Source organism: Arachis hypogaea, chromosome 3 (genome assembly GCF_003086295.3).
Source record: "Arachis hypogaea cultivar Tifrunner chromosome 3, arahy.Tifrunner.gnm2.J5K5, whole genome shotgun sequence".
Lineage (NCBI taxonomy): Eukaryota > Viridiplantae > Streptophyta > Magnoliopsida > Fabales > Fabaceae > Arachis > Arachis hypogaea.
Window position 1 is genome coordinate 5,423,089 of NC_092038.1, and position 20,309 is coordinate 5,443,397.

A 20,309-nucleotide genomic window follows, 5' to 3' on the forward strand; every position below is an offset into this window, starting at 1 on the left:
GCAATCAATGTTGGTCCCGGATTTGGTTGGAAAAAAACAGATTATTCAATATTCATTTGCTTTCATGCTTTTTCATAAATTAGTTAAATAATTCAAGTGCGCTGTCATTTTTGGTTTGTTAAATTAAGCGCTAAGCTTCTAGCCACTATAAAATATAGATTTTCTTATTAGGCTAAGGCCAAGAGAAGATGCGTATCACATAACCAATGAAAATGACGGATTTAACTCGGTATAAGTATATACACTCATTGTATCAGAAAATGTAATCATACCTACAATGAGTAGTAGTGAATGCTTAGTTCAGGTATTCATGATACGGGTTGAAAAAGAAAAATGCAATCATATACCACGAGAAATGGTAGTTTTTTTTTTCAAAAATAGAAAAACTTGAATCCGTAAACTCTAAATAAGTATGGAAATATTATGTCATTTGAGCTATAGTTCGTTAGCCACGAAAAATGGTAGTTACACTTATATAATTAGCCATTATTATCTATTTAGAGAACATTTTTCTTTTTGTTGATTTATATACTAATATTATAGTATAGTATAATTAAAATTTATAACTATAACTATAACACACATTTTTTTTTCCATAATAAAATCATTAAATATAAAAGTGCAATGAAATTTATTACAGCTCTTGAGATAACTAACTATAAGAGGATTTTGTGTATTTTCGGAACACATATAGATGAATAATCAACTAGATAAACAAATTCCAAGTGCTAACACTATATAATAAGGAAAAAGTTTTAGAAAAAAGGTTTTTTTTTTTCTTACAAACATTTAGCTAACTTTATTTTTCTTTCTTAAAAAAAATGTTTGAATTGTTTATAATTTATAAAAAGGCTCCTTAATTAGATTGATATAATAATAAATAGTTTCACTAAAAAGAAGCAATTTTTTTCTGCTAAATCCGATTAACGTTTCTTCTCTATTTAAAATAAAGAATGTTATATATACCATATTTGCAGTGGCGGAACTTGAAATAAAATTTTGGGGGTCAGATAGAAGATAATTGTCAAAATACTTTAGTTATGGACCCATTTAAGATAAGCTCGTCTAATCTCATATCTCTAGTTTAGATAATATTCTCGTTCCAAAAAATTAAGGTCAAACTCATCAGATATACCTTTTTGAACTTTTGAAGGTTATATCTCACTTTTTTAGTGATTCATTAAAGTAGAAGAACTATCTACAGGTATTGATATTGTAAAAGTTATATGTTCTTCTTCTTAAATATTAGCCTTCCTCTTAAAAAATGTATAAATTCTTTGATTTTTTATTATTATTTTATATAAAAATTTGAATATATATCCTGTAGAATATGTAAAGAAGAAGTTAGAAGGACAAATATTAAAATTTATAATATTTATTGAACTTTTTTATCAATTTATACAAATACAATAATATTAATATTTATTGAATATTCTATTATTTTTTATCATATAAAAAATTAAATTAAATAAATAGTAAAATATAAAATAGTATTAAATTAAATAAATAAAAAATATCTAATTTTTTATATTTGAACTTAAAGATAGAGAGAATATTACTTATTGAACTTATTGGGTACTTTAAGTTATAGTAAAGTATTTAAGCCAATTGAACTATTTTTTATCTTTTAAAAAAGTACTATTAATTTTTTTATAAAAAGTCATTGTCTAAACTAAACTCCGCCACTGCATATTTGTATATTTTTTGTGCACTTTTCATTTTTAATATTAAAAATAACTAATAAAATATAAAAAATAATGAAAAATCTATTTTTTATATCATAAAAAAGAAAGATATAACTTGTTATTTCTGTAATTAGTTTACACTTTACAGGGGTGTGGAAAAAGACCACGTGGTAAGAACTAAGAAGCGAGGGTTTAAGTTTACGGCGGGACAAAATGGTCAATTGATAGAGAAGCATGTGATGTGATAATGAATCATTGAATCATGTTGGTATGATGGGGAAGGAAAAAAAAAAAAAAACAGTGTGGCATAAGATGGTGTTATTATGTTATGTTAATGTTATGATGCGATCTAACTAAGCCACATACATCGAAACACAACGAACACGAACACCGCAAAACGCAACTCAAAAACGAACACCATCAATGATGGCTTCGGCGTTCGTCAAGCTCGATGATTCTCCAATGTTCCAGAAGCAGGTAAACTATTACTACCTTTACCTGCATCCAGCTTCCATTCAAGTCCTTTTTTCACTTTCTCGCAATCCAATTGCGTTAGTTGCATCCAGCTTCATTTCAGATTTGTTTTCATTTTCACTGTTGTGAAAATCTTTGTATGCTATGATTTGAAGGCATGTTGTAGTGTTTCGATTTGTCCTCTGAGATACTGTTTCATAGTGAACCACAACGATATGAGCTGGAATCTTGAATGGTTAGTTAGTTTAGGATTGAATTAGGTGTTGTGGTTTGTGGAAGATTGTGGAATGAGGATTTAGTTTAGGTCCTTTGGGATGAGCATTAGGTTTGCTTGCTCTGCTAATTTTGAAAATTTCTTTTTTAATTTCTGTAGTTTTTTCCTTGATTTGGAATGAGTAAGCAAATGAGGATTAATGGAGTTAATTTATGTAAGGATGGATGACTCTTGTCTGCTTTATGGTGTCAGCTATGTCTTAGTAGGCAATGGGATTGATTGGCTTTTATTAGTAGAAATAAATAAAGATTCATTATTTATTTATTTTTTTTAATTTATATTTTTTTTAAAGAAAAAAGAAAAAGAACTTGCCTTCTCTTCAATTCATGTGAGGGTAAATTGTCTGTTTCTCCCCTAAAGAAGTATGTGCACTTGTTCTCATGTATCAATGTTGATCAAGATTCTTTGATTCATGGATCCTTTAGAAAGATTAATAGTCATGTACTGGAAGTAGAAAGAATGAAAGATGATTCCTTGCCAATAATTTAGTTTTCTTCGTGGACAGGTATTGTCTCTTGAAGCAAATGCTGATGAGTTAAAGGATCGGTGCCAGAAGTTGTTCAAAGGATGTAAGAAGTTTATGTAAGTTTTTTATGGTATTCCTATATTGGATCTACTATTTTTTTAAATCAATCATTACCATTGTTATGCAAAAACAGTCTGCCCGAGATTTCAAAGCTATAACTTTATACATGAGTGCTTTTTTTTTTTTGCATATAAAGAAGAAATAGGATCTTTTTCTCCTCTGCTCATGATTGTTTCAAGTGAATTTCTATCAATCATATGCAAAAAAATTAAATGTTTTTGTTGCATTTGTGGGTGTATAATCTTGGTGTTTTATTTTAACAATTCTTTTTGAGCAAATTTCTTATCCTACTCTCAGGTATCCTTGCTCATCTCTTTGTGAATAAGTATGCATATATGTAATATGGATTTTGTAATTGTAAATTTGGTTGATGATGTATCAACTCTGTTTATCTATAGTGACATCGATTTTAAGAAAATTTAACTTGGCTTTTGATTTTAAGTCTTTTATGTAGCTTAATTTAGTAAACTGCTAGATCGTTCAGAATAATGACTTGTTGTATGGTCTTCCAAGTGAAAGCTTACTACTGAATGATTATGGTATCTAAAATACGTGGTTTAGCCCATCAGACTATTTTGGAATTGCAAATTAGAAAGTAGTTGATTTTTTATCTGTATCTCCTCAGGACAGCTTTGGGGGAAGCATATAATGGAGAAATTGGCTTTGCTGATTCATTAGAAATATTTGGCGGTGGCCTGGATGACCCTGTTAGTGTGTCAATTGGAGGTTGTTAAAAGTCATGATTTTACATATATTCTGTTTTAAAGGTTCTTGTTCTGTATTTTATGTAAGTGCTATATTTTTGTAGCTGTAAGTATTACAGAATCTATTTGCTTTCTCTGTTATCTCTTTTCCAGGACCGGTCATATCTAGATTTGTTACTACATTACGTGAGCTAGCTACTTTTAAAGAGCTTCTTCGTTCGCAGGTAAGCCATTGAACATAATGCTGCACCTTTTTCTTGAGGTTTCATGTAGCGATCAAAACTTCCCTTGTGCTACATGAATGCAACGGTCTCTGGTCTTTTATTTACTAGCTTAGATCTTTTTTCCCGTGTGTGTGTCATCTTTTAAATATCAAAGCAAAAACTTGCCATACACATTTAATCATAGTAAGTGTGACAGGATGATAAGTTGGTTTGTTCTAGTGAAGTACCCATTTACTGATGGTATGCAAAGATCTTTATGGAAATTGTGTGGATTATATATATATATTTTTCCTGAATGTAGTAATAGTAAAATGGTTATGTTGCTTTGTTTTGTGTGAGATGCGTCGTGCCAAAAGCAGGCCTCACTTGAAGATATAAAAAAATAAATGAAAATTCCTCTAAAAATTTGGAAAATAAATGAAACTTAAATGTTTACACAGAGACAAAATGTTTTGAAGGTTCAAGGAGTGTTTTGTTTGAAAAATAAATTAAAGTAGAGATTTGAGAATTCATTCTTTGTTTAAGTATACTTTTTCTTGAATATTGCGAGATCCAAAGCCGTTTTCCAATCTTCCCTTTTTGTTGACAATTGATATCGATTTTTTGTTTGGTAATTATTTGACAGATTTCTTGTATAGGTTGAACATGTGATGATTGACCGGCTCGCGGAGTTTATGAATGTTGATTTGCAAGAGGCAAAGGTTTTTTTTTAATACCTTTTTGTCTCAAGCATGAATGTTTGCTTCTATGTTTTATTCTTTTTCTCCTTAATAATATGGATGCTGTATACTTTTGTTTAAATTATCCTTTGTTGGCTGTCAGGATTCTCGGAAACGTTTTGACAAAGCTATGCATTCTTACGATCAGGTATCTAGAAAATGAAATTATCTTTTATCAAATTGATGACTTTATTTGTCACATTGTTTATATATCAAAATATACAGTATGTTCTTGTCACCTTTTTCTAGCCAATTTTTTTTCCTTTTTGTTTTAGAATTAAAAAAATCATCTCTCTCTCTCTCTCTCTCTCTCTCGTGCCCCCCCCCCCCCCAACACACACACACACTCTTATAGAATTACAGTATATATATAACTAGAGCCTAAAAAAAAATCTGTTTTCAGCTTTGTTGTGGAAACTGAAAAGAGCAGCTTTTTTAGCTCTATATAAATTGAAGTTATAAACCACTAATTTTAGAATCTGAGAAAAGGCCAGAGTTAGTAATTTCAGTGAATCATATCTATGTTGATAAGTCAATGTTTTGATTGTCCCTGCAATATATATTCTTCCATTTCAGTGCTTGTAATCCACACTGTCAAGCTGATAATCATTTTCCATTCTCGCTACCTGAATATTCTTCATGTGATGTCTACTTTATCTTTTTTATTTCACCCCTTTCTTCTTGTTTTAGTTGACTTCTTTTGGTTATATTTTAGCTTTTAGAATTCCTCGGAAGAGTGTTGCACATATGCTTGTAATCCTTCCTATGGTTAAGCCTATTTGGACCATATTTGAAGTCATTTGTTCACAGTTGCTATTGATTGGTTTCTATTTCTAAAGGTACTCATGTATCTCTTCAATTTTCAGTCACGAGAAAAATTTGTATCTTTGAAGAAAAATACGCCGGAAGACGTTGTTGCTGAATTAGAAGAGGTTTGCCTTATCAATTTATAAATGATTAGATTGTGAAAAGTTGCTTTTTCTTCAAATTCCGTGCATGCATACTAAAGTTTCCGGCCAGAGTGTACATTGATAACTGGTGTAGAATGTATTTCATCACTTTCTGTATAAATCTAAAATTTATTATAGTCATCGTAATGAGTATATGTAAGTGTTTCTTATCTGATCGAAACTTTAGTTGTGTTTTGTGGCAAAATGTTGATAAAGTTATCACTTTTATTTTCTCATCTCTGCCCAAATTGTTTAAACTTATTCTTGGATAGTTCATTGTTCTTTCTTCAATAAGTGATTATTTCAGACGTGACAACCTAAAAAAGTGATGTTAGTTATATATTGTGTTAAACATATAGCTGGTGTACCATGAAAAGGGCAATATTAGTCTGTAATATCAGTCAGGTTGATACTGGCACACGCTGATATCTATATTCATCTGAATCTAAAAGGGTTGATCTGTTGTAATTTGAAGGAGGCCCGAACTTCATTTTTAAGTGTTGGGGTGTATTGCTTATATGACCATGTGTCATTTGGAAATATGTATTGCTGCTAGATCTGAAATTTTGGCTTGATTCACAGATGACTCTGCATATTTGCTCACATGGTTACTAATTATACACTTTTATTGTTATATTTGGCATAGTCCTACTGACCGAGTGAAATTAGTTAATCAATTATATCGCTGTTCTGGTTCATGACAGGATCTACAAAATTCGAAGTCAGCATTTGAAAAAAGTCGCTTCAATCTAGTATGTCTTGTACAATTATGTATCTTTTGTCTTTGTTATTTGTTGGCATCTCTACAATCTTTTTCATATTATGAACCTGGTTATTGGGTTTTAAGGAGTGCAGGTACACTCTCTCATGAATATCGAAGTGAAAAAGAAGTATGAGTTCTTGGAGTCCATTAGTGCGATCATGGATGCTCATCTAAGATACTTTAAGCTGGTCTGTTATTTGGTTGCTAATTTTTCATTTGTAAACTTTCAGTTTCTTTTCCTTTTGTATTTGACAAGTTGTCTTATACTTTAGGGCTATGAGTTATTGAGCCAAATGGAACCGTATATTCACCAGGTACAAATGGAGTTTTGTTTCATTGTCCAAAAAGCCTTTCATTGAAAATGCGATTTACACTCCACATCTATTTGCAAAATTTGATTAACTTTGAAATAATCTCTTCAATATTTGCTTTTGTAATTTCAGTGATTAAAACCCGATTGCACCATGAAATTTCACACAATCTTATATTTTGTCTTGAACATAGGTGTTAACATGTGCACAACAATCTAAAGAACTGGCTAATATTGAACAAGATAAGCTTGCAAAACGAATCCAAGAATACAGAACACAGGCCGAGTTGGAAAGCACACGAGCTTCTAACAACACGGAACCCTTGCCAGGTGCTGATGGCACACATGTTGTAGGTTTGAACACTTACAAAGGCTTTGAAGGAGGGATGCAGCCTGCGGCCAAAGGGGAGGCAAGTAAATGGCCTTTTTCTGGTTAAATATATGAAAGTTCTCCTGCACATGCTATATGCATTGTTACCTCTTCATTTATTTTGTTTATTATTTTTATTTTATGACTTGTAATTCTTTTTTTCACCCTTGGTTTTAGGTTCAAACAGTTAAACAGGGCTATCTATTAAAACGCTCTTCAAGCTCACGAGGAGATTGGAAACGGAGGTTCTTTGTACTTGATAACCAGGGGAGTTTATTTTATTACAGCATGAAGGGACCCAAACCCAAGGTAGTTATTTATTTCAAAAACATATTTTATACTATTAGTCTGGATACTTTGAATTTTGAAATCTATTTCATCCTTTCTTCATATCATTCCATTTGGTTTGTGTTTTCATTTTTTATTTTCAATTTCACTGTTTTCTATTTTTAAGATTTTGTAAAGAAAAAGTGAAAATAAGAAATAAAAATTGGAAACAAGATTTTATTTTTTTTTTCTTCACAAAATCTTGAAAATAGAGAAAATTGGAAATAAAAACACAAACCAAACAAACCCATGTCACTTATATTACTATTCATTCTAATTAGGGTGGGTGTGTGTATATCTTCAAATTGTTTGGTGGAAATTGTCTCCTCTCATCAGTCAAAGAAGACAAACAAACAATATAGCTCAAAGCTAATAAGGCAATATATATAATCCTAACATTTTGAAGTTGACACCAGTTTGGCCTTAAAAGAAAATATGATATCTAGTCCGAATGCAGCTGAATTTTGACATCAATTTCATCTTACCATCAAATCATCAATAACTTCACTAACTTCGATTACTGGTTGTAATAATACATATTTGTTTCATATTTTTGTTTTGACCTCTTGATGATCTGTTAATTCTTTTCTTCCAATCTGTCCCCCAGGGTGCTCAGTCATATAATTATAATCGTCCTCCTGAACAAAATAGTGGCATGTTTGGTAGATTTCGATCAAGGCACAACAGGTCATCATCACAAAATGAGGATGCTTTGGGTTGTTGTTCAATTGATCTGTGCACATCCTCTATAAAGATGGATGCAGAGGATACAGATCTACGTCTTTGCTTCCGTATAATTTCTCCCTCAAAAACATATACACTGCAGGTGACTGATTGACTTATTTCTTATATTTGAAGTAACGAATCATTAGATATTCCTCTATAATAATGTGTGAGCTTATCATGGTGATAACAAAACATAAATTTCTCTTGCACTTACCTCTCATTCGTGTGAGATAAATTTTTTTCTTGTTTAGAACCTAACGTGGGGATTATGGACATTCTGTTTGTTAAAGTTGTACCACTGAATGTTTTAGGTTTAGTTTCTTCTCTATATCTTGCATCAGAGGCCGTGTGCTGGTTTATTGTAGTTCCATATTGTTTTTTGTTAGTTGACTCTGCATATTGTTTCTATCAGGCAGAAAATGAAGCTGATAGGATGGACTGGGTAAACAAAATTACCGGGGCTGTCACGTCGCTCTTTAATTCTCACTTTCTTCAACAGGTTATCTATTTGCACGTTTTGAAGCATAGCACTATGTATAATGTCCTTATAAGATTTTAACACTATTCCATTGTAATTTCTGCAGCCTCGTTATGATAGAGAAAATAGAAACTCAGCAACTGGTGCTTCGTCAACTAGTCAATCAGAGGATGGTGACAAATATTTGATGGATGACATATATCCAAAGGAAGTCCATAGTGTCTCTAAGATTTTAAGGGGAATTCCTGGGAATGATAAATGTGCTGAATGCAGTGCTGCTGATCCGGACTGGGCATCTTTAAACCTTGGCATATTACTCTGTATAGAATGCTCTGGAGTGCATCGAAATCTTGGAGTTCATATCTCGAAGGTGCATGCTTTAATATATAAAGGAAAACCATTTATTTCACTTCTACTTGGAAATGAGAAAAAATTTATAAACTGGGTGAAATTTGTTTGAAGTTTACCTTTAATTTTCCTTAGTTTGTGATTTAAAGGTTTTACTTCTTGATCTTAGTTCTCTGGGATGGTCATATGGCAGTATTGCACTACAGTGCTAACATATTTTTGTAGAATCTCTCTTTCTGTCTGAAGGACACTTGTTTTCTTTTTTGGTATTAACAAACTGTTACCATTTTCTGAAGTTTATTATATTTTATCTGCCAACCACAGGTGAGATCTATAACATTAGATGTTAAGGTATGGGAGCCTACTATTTTGGATTTATTTGATAAGTTGGGTAATGCTTATTGTAATTCGATATGGGAAGGCATGCTTCTACTTGGTAATGAAAGGTAAAATTTTGGCTCATTAACCAATGTACATTATGTGCTACATATCTGTTGATTTATTTAGTAGTTGAGCTTGTGATCCTTTCTTTTTGGGAACAATTATCTGCAGAGTAGGTGAATCAAATGGGCCAGCAAAACCATGTTTCATGGATGCCTTCCAAGATAAGGAAAAGTACATACAGGCAAAGGTAAGAATTTCAGTTCAATTTCACTTTTTATCTGCATGTGACTATGTATGTGGATTATGGTAGTAGGAGCAGCTTGATGTGTTAAAATGCAATTTTTATTTTCTCCATGTAAGATAGGCACAATTTGTCTGTTTTATAAGGTTTTTTATGCATGACCTGATTGGTTTTCTAGGCACAGGAAAAATATTCAAAGAAATATTGTTGTTGACTTTATTGAGGTATTTATAGATAATACATCCATAACCACTACCATTTTGGAATCTGTTATAATTGCTTTTGAATGATCCTAAGTTGTAGTTATGTCCAAACGTGTTAGGGAGTTATTATAGACGAAAGAGTGATACTGTTATCAGAACCCTTGCAGCTTGGCATTATGTTATGGATTGATGTACTAGATAAGGAACCCTATGCTTTCTTCAGTTTTTATTCTGATATAATTTTTTTTTTTTTTTTTTTTTTTTTTTTTTTTTGTAATCAGTATGTACAGAAATCATTAATTATCAGAGAAGAGGATGTTCCCGGGAATCCTTCAGTTTCTGTAAGAATCTGGCTAGCGGTTCAAGCTATGGATGTACGAGAAGTATATCGCCTTATTGTAATCTCAAACTCAAATGTAGTAAATACGAAATATGATGATGCGGTTTCCCATGCTGATGCTAAAGCCCTGGACTTAGAATGTATTATATTGGAAGGCCATGAGCAGGATTCTGAATCTTGCCTCAGCATTAAACAGACTAATGAGACACAGAAGTGTTTCCATGGTTGGTCATTATTACATCTAGCATGTCATTCTGAACATGCACTAATGGTTGAGTTGTTACTTCAATTTGCTGCTGATGTAAACATGCAAGACTATCATGGTAGAACACCCTTGCACCATTGCATCACCGGTGGAAAAAATTCACTGGCGAAGTTTCTGTTGAGAAGGTAATAAACTAATACTTTTTGTTTAAGCCATTGTTTTACCGTGTTTCCATTATTCTCCTTTTATTCTGCCGAGCTTTTCATGTTTTATTTTGCATCAATTACATATACTTATGTGTGCGTGTGAGAGAAAGAGTTGTATTAAGCTTGCTAGTATCTTTATCCTACTTTCAAGACTTACATGCAAATTAATCAGGGGTGCTAGACCGTCAGTTAAAGATGCCGGCGGACTCACTGTACTTGAAAGAGCAATGGAGATGGGGGCAATAACCGACGAAGAACTATTCATCATGCTTGCTGAACACCAGTAAAGATGGAAACGGTATATAAACTGAGTTAACACTTAACAATGTTGAGGATAATCTTTTGTTTATCAAGCACAATGAGTTTGTCTTATTTATGTGCCTATATCTTAACTGAATTTCACCCGAGTCCCCATATTTCTTGCTATTATAGAGAATGCTTTTGATCATCCCATGAACACCTCTAATGAAAATCTTAATATATTCAAGTTACTTGCAAAAAGTGTTGCTCTATTTTATGTTCACTTCTTATTTAGAAGAGTACTGAACATAACATTGAAGGCCGTAGAACCAATAACTATATCTCGCTCTCAGGAAAAAAGATGAATATTGTAATTTATTGATCCCTGTTTATTAGCCTCAAAAAGTCATTTAATTGTGTTGAATTGACCCTTAACCTTTGGCTTCCCATCGGTTTTTCTAATATCTGGCAGGTGGCAGCTAAGACTTTGATATGGTGTGGAATTCGGAGACTAACAGCTCCTTCCTTTTACGAAACCGAACCTCTGCTGATTGCATTTTGAGACTCCAAAATCCATTTTACAACACAAAAACTGCCTAATTGAGAAATGACAATTATTATAGTAATGTGCTATATCTTATTGTGTACTTTACATTCATTGATTTTTTCGGTTTGAAGTTCAATCAGAAAAGCACGTGTACAGGTGTAAACAAGGCACATTTTGATGCCTTCGTTGGAAAACCATTAATGTTTTGCCCTCACCTCAAATTCGAGGTGCTTGGTGGAGTTTATTAATGTGGAATTATATCGTGTGTGTATTATCTTTTACTTTTGAAAATGTGGACATTTTATATCGAAAATGTCTAAAAGTTAAAGCAAAAAAACCATGCTACAAGCAAATGACAAATATACTCCTAAAGTGAAAATTAGATGACCTAATGGTTGTGTTTTAATGTGTAGATGTAGTGAGAGTCTTGGCGCCTAACGGTTAACTTTTAACTTATCTTTCACGAGGGATGGGCTGATTGAGAATGCACATTAAATTCTATGTAGGAGTTTTGATGGTCCAAGTTATATGTATATTGGTTTAATACTCTGGCCCAAAGTGCACTTCAGGTATTCTACGGTATACAACTATACATCAGCTCTATTGTTGAGGAGAACAATTTATTACTCTCATCCGAAAGAGCACTTTAATACACTGGTTTATTATTCGTACGGCAGTGTAGGTATGTGCAATGGTTTGGTACCTTTAATAATCCTAAAGAGCATTGGGTTCTTTTTTTTTTTAGTGAGGGATTAAATTTGTTTGGTACACTTGATTGTTACTCCTAAACGCTATTTAGGTAAATGGGGTGGTATACATTGGTTTTGTAGTTCAGGTGCAAACTGTTGGGGGTTTAATAGAACTCTAATGAATTTACATTTATTCTCAGCGTTATCCTCATTTACAGAATAATATACCTATATATATTCATCAGAAAATCCACCATTCATGTATCTCAGACACAACTTGAAACACAATCTCTCAAGGCCACCAAGATGATGAGCTTGCTTGAGTTTGTTATTGTATTTGTAGCCATTCTCTTATTCTTTTTCATCCATCTTTGGAGGTGCAATAGAAATACCCCCCTCACATATTGGCCCTTAATTGGTATGCTACCAGGGATTTTGTGTAATTTGCCCAATATCCATGATCACCTTACCTCAGTCTTGAAACACCATGGAGGTACTTTTAAGTTTAGAGGACCTTGGCTCACAAACATTAACTTTGTCCTCACCAGTGATCCTATGAACGTGCACCACATTACAAGCAAGAACTTTGGCAACTATGGCAAAGGTTCTGAGTTCCACGAGATTTTTGAGATTTTGGGAGACGGAATATTCAATTCTGACTCCCATAAATGGAAGTACAACAGAGATATACTGCAATTATTGTTCAGACAAAACGTCTTCAAGAATGTTGTTCAAAAAGTTAGTCATAAGAAGCTGGAGAGTTGCTTGATTCCACTTCTCAATCATGCTTCAGAATCAGGAAGTGTTGTGGACTTGCAAGACATGTTTCAGAGGTTAACCTTTGACAGCATATGCTCCATTGTGTTGGGATTCGATCCTAAATGCCTTCCCAACAATCCCACTGAATTCCAAGAGGTTGCTTTTGAGAAAGCTTTCAACAAAATGGAAGATACAATCTTCTACAGACACATTGTCCCAAGGTGTTTGTGGAAGCTACAAAAACGACTCCGAATTGGACAAGAGAAGAACTCCAATGAATCCCAACAAATTGTTGACCAATTCTTGCACCAATGTATATCATCAAGAAATGAAGAGCAAAGCGGAGTCAATTGCGCGAAAGATGATGAATCAAACTTTGATATGCTAAAAGCTCTTGTGGAGGAACGAGGAATCGGACAAATAAACGACAAGTTTCTAAAAGACACGGCGATTAATCTCCTTGCAGCAGGCAGGGACACAATTAGTGCATGTCTTAGTTGGTTCTTTTGGCTTGTTTCAACTCATCCTTTTGTTGAAGCTAAGATCCTTGAAGAAATCAAAGAAAAGTTGAGAACCAATGATGAGAATTGGCTTGCTTCAGGGGTGGAAGATCTTAACAAGCTAGTTTACCTGCATGGAGCTCTATGTGAAACTCTCAGACTCTTCCCTCCAGTGCCATTTGAGCACAAATGTGCCATCAAATCTGATATACTTCCAAGTGGAGATTGTGTTAGTCCAAATACTATGATCTATTACTCTCTGTACTCAATGGGAAGAATGGAACAAACATGGGGAAAAGATTGCTTGGAATTCAAGCCAGAAAGGTGGGTTTCGGAAAAAGGAATCAATATACACATACCATCATACAAATTCATAGCTTTTAATGCAGGCCCAAGAAGTTGTTTGGGAAAAAGTATAAGCTTCATTCAGATGAAGATCATTGCCATTGCTTTGCTGTGGAACTTTCAGTTTCAGGTGGTAGAAGGCCATAATGTTTGTCCAAGTGTTTCTGTTGTCCTTCACATGAAACATGGCTTGAAGGTCAATGTTACTAAAAGAAGCATTTGATGGATGGAAATGGAAGCATGCATGGGGCTTCATATGATTTATTTGTCTTATTGTTTTCATTTGTGATTGCTATTAACTTCTTTGATAAATTATGCATTGTTTGATTTATTTATTTATTTGTTTTTAAGTTTAACCGTGTGATTTCTTATCTTGAAATATAGTTAAAGACATAATAATAAACTCTATCTTTCTTTGTGAAGATGTTATTCTAATGTTTTCTTCTACTTTTTTTTTAAATAATGAATAAATAAATAAATAAATAAATATTTTTAACTATGAAAGATATAAATTTATTTTATACCCATCAAATCAAAGACTATAGTAGTTACACAAAACTACATAACAAACTACTCGTTTTAAGTAGTTCGTTTTATATTTCAAACGAATTCAATCTTCAAATTAATTTACAAATTTCATTATTAAATATGTCATCATTCAAATTTTTTCGGTTAGAAATAATAATTTATTTAAGGATTTAATTAACTTGTACGCTAAGAATATATTTTAAAATATAATAATAAAAAAATTATAATACTTTTTGATATAACTGCTAGAACTTGAGAATGGGGTTGAATCAAGTTAGCTCATAATAGAACTTATTAGGTTCTGTTTTTGCGGAAGTTAAATATGCAGGAAATTTTTTCGTTTTGTATCATACTCAGATAGAAACAAAGAAGAAAAAAAGAGATAGAGGCCAGCATGTATCTTGGTTCGATTTCCAAGGTGTTTATGAAATCTACAATCACCAATACTAATGAATTATAATCTAATTCATCTAGTATCTACCACTAAACTTTCTTCACCAAAGCTCAACTTCCCAAGTATTGTCCCAACTTGGAAGGAAAACTCAAACAGATTCAACACACCACCAACACCAAGTGCTCTCCCAACTTGGCAAGGAGAACTAATCCTAGTTCACTGAAACCAAATTACATAGAAATAATTCATCTGACTTTTTCATGCATCTCTCTAACCTTTTCTCTCATGACTTTTTTTTTGTTTTACTCACATGATTAGCCTTTTTTTCAATTACAGAAAGATGACATTAGATATATATAACAATGAAAATAAAAAATGAAGCACAAGTAGAAGAAAAAGAATTCAGCTCAAGTATGTTGAGATGATGCTCTTGAATTTTGCTCTTTTTTTCTTGTTCTCCAATAATGAAGTGAGGCCAGATTTATAGATGCATATTGATCTACCAATTCTTCTTCATTGCCTCTTTCTATTTCTTATACCATCTGCCTGTTAAAACTATTTCCATTGGCATGCAATGTTTTTTTCATTCTACTTCATTAACTCAGCTTGTTAAGGAGTTGTTCCACCACCTCTGCTCTTTGTAAAATTTTTTCACTATTTCTGTTGTTCTTGTATTGCTTTGTTGCTTTTGTCTGTTTCATTTTGCTCTTTCTTTTCTCTATGTTGATCCTCTTATATTTTTGTAGTAGTGATATTGTCCTTGTGTTTTGTTTTTTTTAGAGTCCCAACTATCCTCGTTATATTGTTAATGTCCTTTTGTTTCAAAAATGAAGACAAATGTTCTTTTATCACTTTACAAATGAAGAACTTTTTCTTTTGCATTTTTGATGAACGGTGCTTGTGAAAGGCATTGGGTTATGCATTGAATTGAAGCATGAAAGGAATACTTAGATAATATTGTTTGGCTGAGAAATGAATAATAGGCCTCCATCACTAAAATACATATTAAATCATAATTGAACTTTTAATCCAATAAATATTTGTCATCATAATTTGTTTATCAAAGTTAATCTTAACTCAACACTTTTGATGTATTCAAATATTCAATACATTAAAAACGTAAAAAAATTAATGGGTTAATGTTCAAATTCGTCTCTAAAAGATCACGTGATCTTCATTTTCGTCCCCAAATAATTTTTTTAATCAAATTAGTCCCTGAAAGATAAACTGTAAGTCAAATTAGTTCTTCCGTCAGTTGGATGATGACGTGTCACGTTAAGTGCCACGTGGCATGATGACGTAACACGTCACGTGGCAGGTCAGTGACACGTGGCATGCCAGTGTCACTTGACACGTAAAAAAGTTTTTTATTAGTCAAAATAGTCCTTGAAAGTCCAAACGTAAGTCATTTTTATCCCTCAAATTTTAAAAATTAGTCAAACTAGTTCTTATATAATTTTTTTTATTTTTTTTCATAATATTAAATTTGAAATATTTTTTGATACTACTAATTTTAATAGAAATGTAATTGACAAACAAAACATTAGTAATTGTATTTTTTCTTCTTAAAAATTTTTCAATAAAATTATCTCTCTCCTTTAATTCTTCTCAAAATCTCTCTTATTCTTTTCTATTCTAAAATCTTTTTCCTTACATTATTGCATTTTGCTGGAATATATATATATATACTCAAAATTAAAATGTATGTATTTATTAACCTAAACAAAGTTATATGCTCAAAATCAAAATTTATGTATGTTAACCTAAACAAAGTTATACCACTATTTTTTTTCTACTACATCTTTTTTTTTCATTACGGTATTATTTACATATAGGATGTAATGGTAGTGATACTTAGAGTCAAAATTTAAGAAGATCCACAAATTTTGCTTCAATTCCTATATAAACAGGTAGTGATAAACCAAATTTTCAATTATTGAGTTTTACTATATAAATTAAATAATAATAAAAATTATAATTTTAAAAATTTTAAAAGATTTAAAATTTAAAATAATTATTATATTATTTAGTAAAATTTAAAATATTAAATTTTTAAATATATAATCAACAATAATTTGATAAACTCATTTAAATAAAAAAAATCCACATAAAAAATTACAATTTGAAAATGTAAAATTTTAAAATACAAATGACAAAATAACTTTATAAAAATTTAATTATTTTTATTATTTTATGTAAAGAGAATTTTGTTTATTAAGGTTTAAAAAATAATATTAAAATTAGTAGTATAAAAAATTATTATAAATTTAATATTTAAAAAAATTATATAAGGATTAGTTTGACTAATTTTTAAAATTTGAGGGATGAAAATGATTTACGTCTAAACTTTCAAGAACTATTTTGACTAATAAAAACTGTTTTACATGTCAAGTGACACGTGACATGCCACGTGTTACTGACCTGCCACGTGGCATTTAACGTGACACGTCATCATCCAACTTACGGAAAGACTAATTTGACTTATAATTGATCTTTCAGGGGCTAATTTGATTAAAAAAATTATTCGGGGACGAAAATGAAGATCACGTGATCTTTCAAGAATGAATTTGAGCATTATTTTTATAAAATATTTTCTTTTATAATATGTTCAATTTATACCTTAGGGCACAAATGAGCAAAATTGCAAAACCCTTTTAATACAAGTTTTCGACATTTAACATTTTAAAATTGTCCGTAAAACACTTATTGACTAAATAATAATAATAATAATAATAATAATAATAATAATAATAATTAGAGAAGCGAATGGCGAAATGATCGAGCTGAAAGGTTAACTACATTTAAGTTAAGTTGTAAAATATATGAAGCTATGACCCTTGCCTTTATTTATTAATTTCACTAATGAATCGGTGGTTCAAAAGCCTTTTTGACCCTCCAAGTAATGAAAGAGTCGAGGTCCTTGGTTATTAATAATTAGGGAAATGCTAAGGGACAATGATTTTGTTGAACAATATGAACAATTACTAATTAAATAAAAATACATTACACTTCTAAATTAATCATCTAAATTTTAATATTAAAATAACCATCCGTACACTAATGAAATGAACATCCGATATATCTATTGTTTATATTATTTAATATTTTCATTGTCTACCTATACTTTTCCTAATAATTAAAATAGAGAAAATCCAGGGATCAATATTTTGATTAAAATTTGATTAACATTTAATCAGTAAAAAAAAATGAATATTTTCACATTATTAAATAAAATTTTATACCATTAAAAATACCAATAATAACTAATTAATGACTACAAATAACAAAATTTGTTGACTTCCTAGTACTCCTCTAATAATTATATGGATTCATAGATGTATGTGTACAAAAATTGAAAAATATCAACAACTTATTATATTAGTTAATTATTAGAAGAAAAAAAAAATCATCTGCCCTCTAAAATTTCTACGGTTATATATATCTGAATTCAAATCACATAACCCAAAGAAAAAAAAAAGAAAAAGAATGAAAGGAGAGAGAATGGGAAGGTTGCCGATTTTGGCAGTGTTAACAAGTTTTGTAAACATACTTCCATTATGTTTGTTGGCTCAAAACTCTCCACAAGACTATCTTAAACTTCACAATGCTGCACGTGCTATAGTTGGAGTTGAACCTTTAGTATGGGACTCTGAGTTAGAATCATATGCTAACAAATTTTTGAGTAGGCATACTGTAGACTGTTTGAGGGTGGAACAGATTCAGTATACTCTCTATGGCCGGAACTTTGCATCATATGATTCCTCATTTGAAAACTTTTCCGGTGCAGATGCCGTGGCATCATGGGTGGAACAGAGACAAAACTATGACTACAAATCCAACTCTTGTATTGATGGTACCCCTACATGTCTTACCTACATTCAGGTTGTTTCCAAGGCATCTACTCATTTAGGGTGTGCTAGAGTCAAGTGCATCAATGGAGACACTCTGGTTGGCTGTTACTATCACCCTGCTCCTATTGCAGGTCAACGCCCCTACTGATTAATTAGTATTTACCAAATAATCCAAATTAAACTCAAAGATTAATACTCCAAATTGATTTGGTAATTTAAATTTATTATTAAGACTATGTGTCCAACTAAATTCTTTTAAAGACTAATTTGGAGTGTTAATCTAATGTAATATGGATATAATATATATAAGTTTGTTGCACTTGTACTGCGGTTGTTGGTCTTGCAGTTTTTTATGGTTATTTTGGTTTACAGTTATATGGTTGTGTATGTTTGTTAAGCCTTGTGTTCTATTTCTATATATGCTGGTATGCTTTTTCATGTAATAATTAGAAGAGTTTAATTTTGATATATAGTCGTGCAATCACGTCTTTTTTTAGATAAATTATTCACGTAATTAATATAAAAAATAGTTATTTTTATTAATATAATATTATATAATTAGATGTATATGTAAAATTACACTTATAATGTAAAAAAATTAAATACTAATAAAAAAAGTCTTGAATTACTACTAATACTAATAATTTCATGGCGGTGACATATACGCTCCACAATCAATATATAATTATTGCGTCAATTTACGATGAAAAGTAGTACAAAACATATATATACATGCGTCAAGTTCATAAACTAGTAAAAACGGTAAAAAGACGGCAAAAAGAAACCACTTAAGATTTAAGAATGTTTGGTAATTGGTATGGGGTTTGGTGATAGGTGATGATTGTTGAAATGGTTTTGGTGTGACTTATGAAAGTTAGTTTAAGTTATATAAAATGGTTATATTTTTAATATGTTTTTTTATTTTTTTTATTTGTGTAAATTTTGTATCAATATTGTTTTTATTTGTCTTATGATATTTTTATCTTTTGAGATTTAACAAGGTTCGAAGAACTAGACTTTTTTATCATAGAAGATTTAATATTATATTATAATATTATTTTTTCAAAAATTAAAATTAATAAAAAAAGACACAGAAAGTAGTAATTGTGGTTAAAATGTTGATGGTTATTATGTTATAGTTTTGAAATACCATACAAGTATTATTTGAAATTAATATCTGCTTATTTGTTCTCAGATTTCGTATTTTATAAATATGGAATAATTTATATTTTGAATACTTTTGGGAGGTTCTCAATACAAGAAAAATATAGAGTATCGTTAAATTTACTGTCGGAAAATAAGTTGTTACCATCAGATTTACCGTCAAAAGGAATCGTACGTTATAAATCTCGCCGGTAAATATTTACCATCGGATTCTACGACGGATTACCTGCACGAAAACTATTTGGTTATCGGCGAATTTTTTCGGTAGTAATATTGGCGCCACAATTAATTGTTTCCTGCACTATTACCGTCGAATTATTCCATTAGTAAATTCGACGGTAATGTCAATTTTTTTTTTTAAATTGTGAACTAATTAAATGGTCAATTTTAGTTTTTTATTTAAGTTTATTTTTCACACAACTAATGGTCAATTTATAAATAATAGAAACCTATTATTTACAAATAAATTATCAAATGTTCAAATAAATTAAAAGTCAAGTAAATTAAATAAATACAATGAAACAATAAAACAAAGCACTAAATAGCAGGGACGGAACTAAAATTTTTTTTTTAGGGCCAACATGAAAAATATAAGTTAAGAAGAGAAAAAAATTAAAAATTAAATAGAGGTCAAACTAAAAAAATTAAAGATTTATACATATAAATTATTAATTTGAGAGGGATCATTGTCCCCTTTTCTTCTAACGTGGCTCTGCTACTGCTAAATACTAAAGATGTAAGTACTCGTCTTCATCGTCGTTCTTGTAGCTATGAT

The 20,309-nt window shown here is 31.0% G+C and overlaps 3 protein-coding genes across 7 annotated transcripts; all 3 read left to right on the forward strand.

Annotated features, from left to right (window-relative positions):
• Positions 1-1,939: 1,939 nt before the first annotated feature.
• Positions 1,940-11,585, forward strand: LOC112789037 (ADP-ribosylation factor GTPase-activating protein AGD4). 5 transcript variants are annotated; one of them, XR_003196153.3, is made up of 20 exons: positions 1,940-2,162; positions 2,939-3,015; positions 3,645-3,745; positions 3,877-3,947; positions 4,586-4,648; positions 4,770-4,814; positions 5,533-5,598; positions 6,321-6,368; positions 6,472-6,567; positions 6,652-6,693; positions 6,884-7,099; positions 7,237-7,368; positions 7,994-8,212; positions 8,525-8,611; positions 8,697-8,960; positions 9,263-9,384; positions 9,496-9,569; positions 10,048-10,496; positions 10,690-10,815; positions 11,230-11,585. XR_003196153.3 is itself a non-coding variant. In XM_025830754.3 (20 exons), the coding sequence occupies exons 1-19, from the start codon at positions 2,109-2,111 to the stop codon at positions 10,802-10,804; spliced, it is 2,346 nt and encodes a 781-aa protein (XP_025686539.1). In that variant the 5' UTR covers positions 1,940-2,108; the 3' UTR covers positions 10,805-10,815; positions 11,230-11,585. The 5 variants fall into 5 exon arrangements, 4 of the variants coding, with proteins under 4 accessions (XP_025686539.1, XP_025686541.1, XP_025686540.1 ...); XM_025830754.3 differs by having other exon boundaries at positions 9,491-9,569; XM_025830756.3 differs by having other exon boundaries at positions 1,958-2,162; positions 3,650-3,745; positions 9,491-9,569.
• Positions 11,586-12,413: 828 nt separating this feature from the next.
• Positions 12,414-13,820, forward strand: LOC112789038 (alkane hydroxylase MAH1). The gene has a single exon (XM_025830758.2). It carries the CDS (start codon positions 12,414-12,416, stop codon positions 13,818-13,820), a length of 1,407 nt encoding a protein of 468 aa, XP_025686543.2.
• Positions 13,821-18,020: 4,200 nt separating this feature from the next.
• LOC112771929 (pathogenesis-related protein 1B) lies at positions 18,021-18,518 on the forward strand. Its single transcript, XM_025816792.1, has one exon. The coding sequence runs from the start codon at positions 18,021-18,023 to the stop codon at positions 18,516-18,518; it is 498 nt and encodes a 165-aa protein (XP_025672577.1).
• Positions 18,519-20,309: the final 1,791 nt, after the last annotated feature.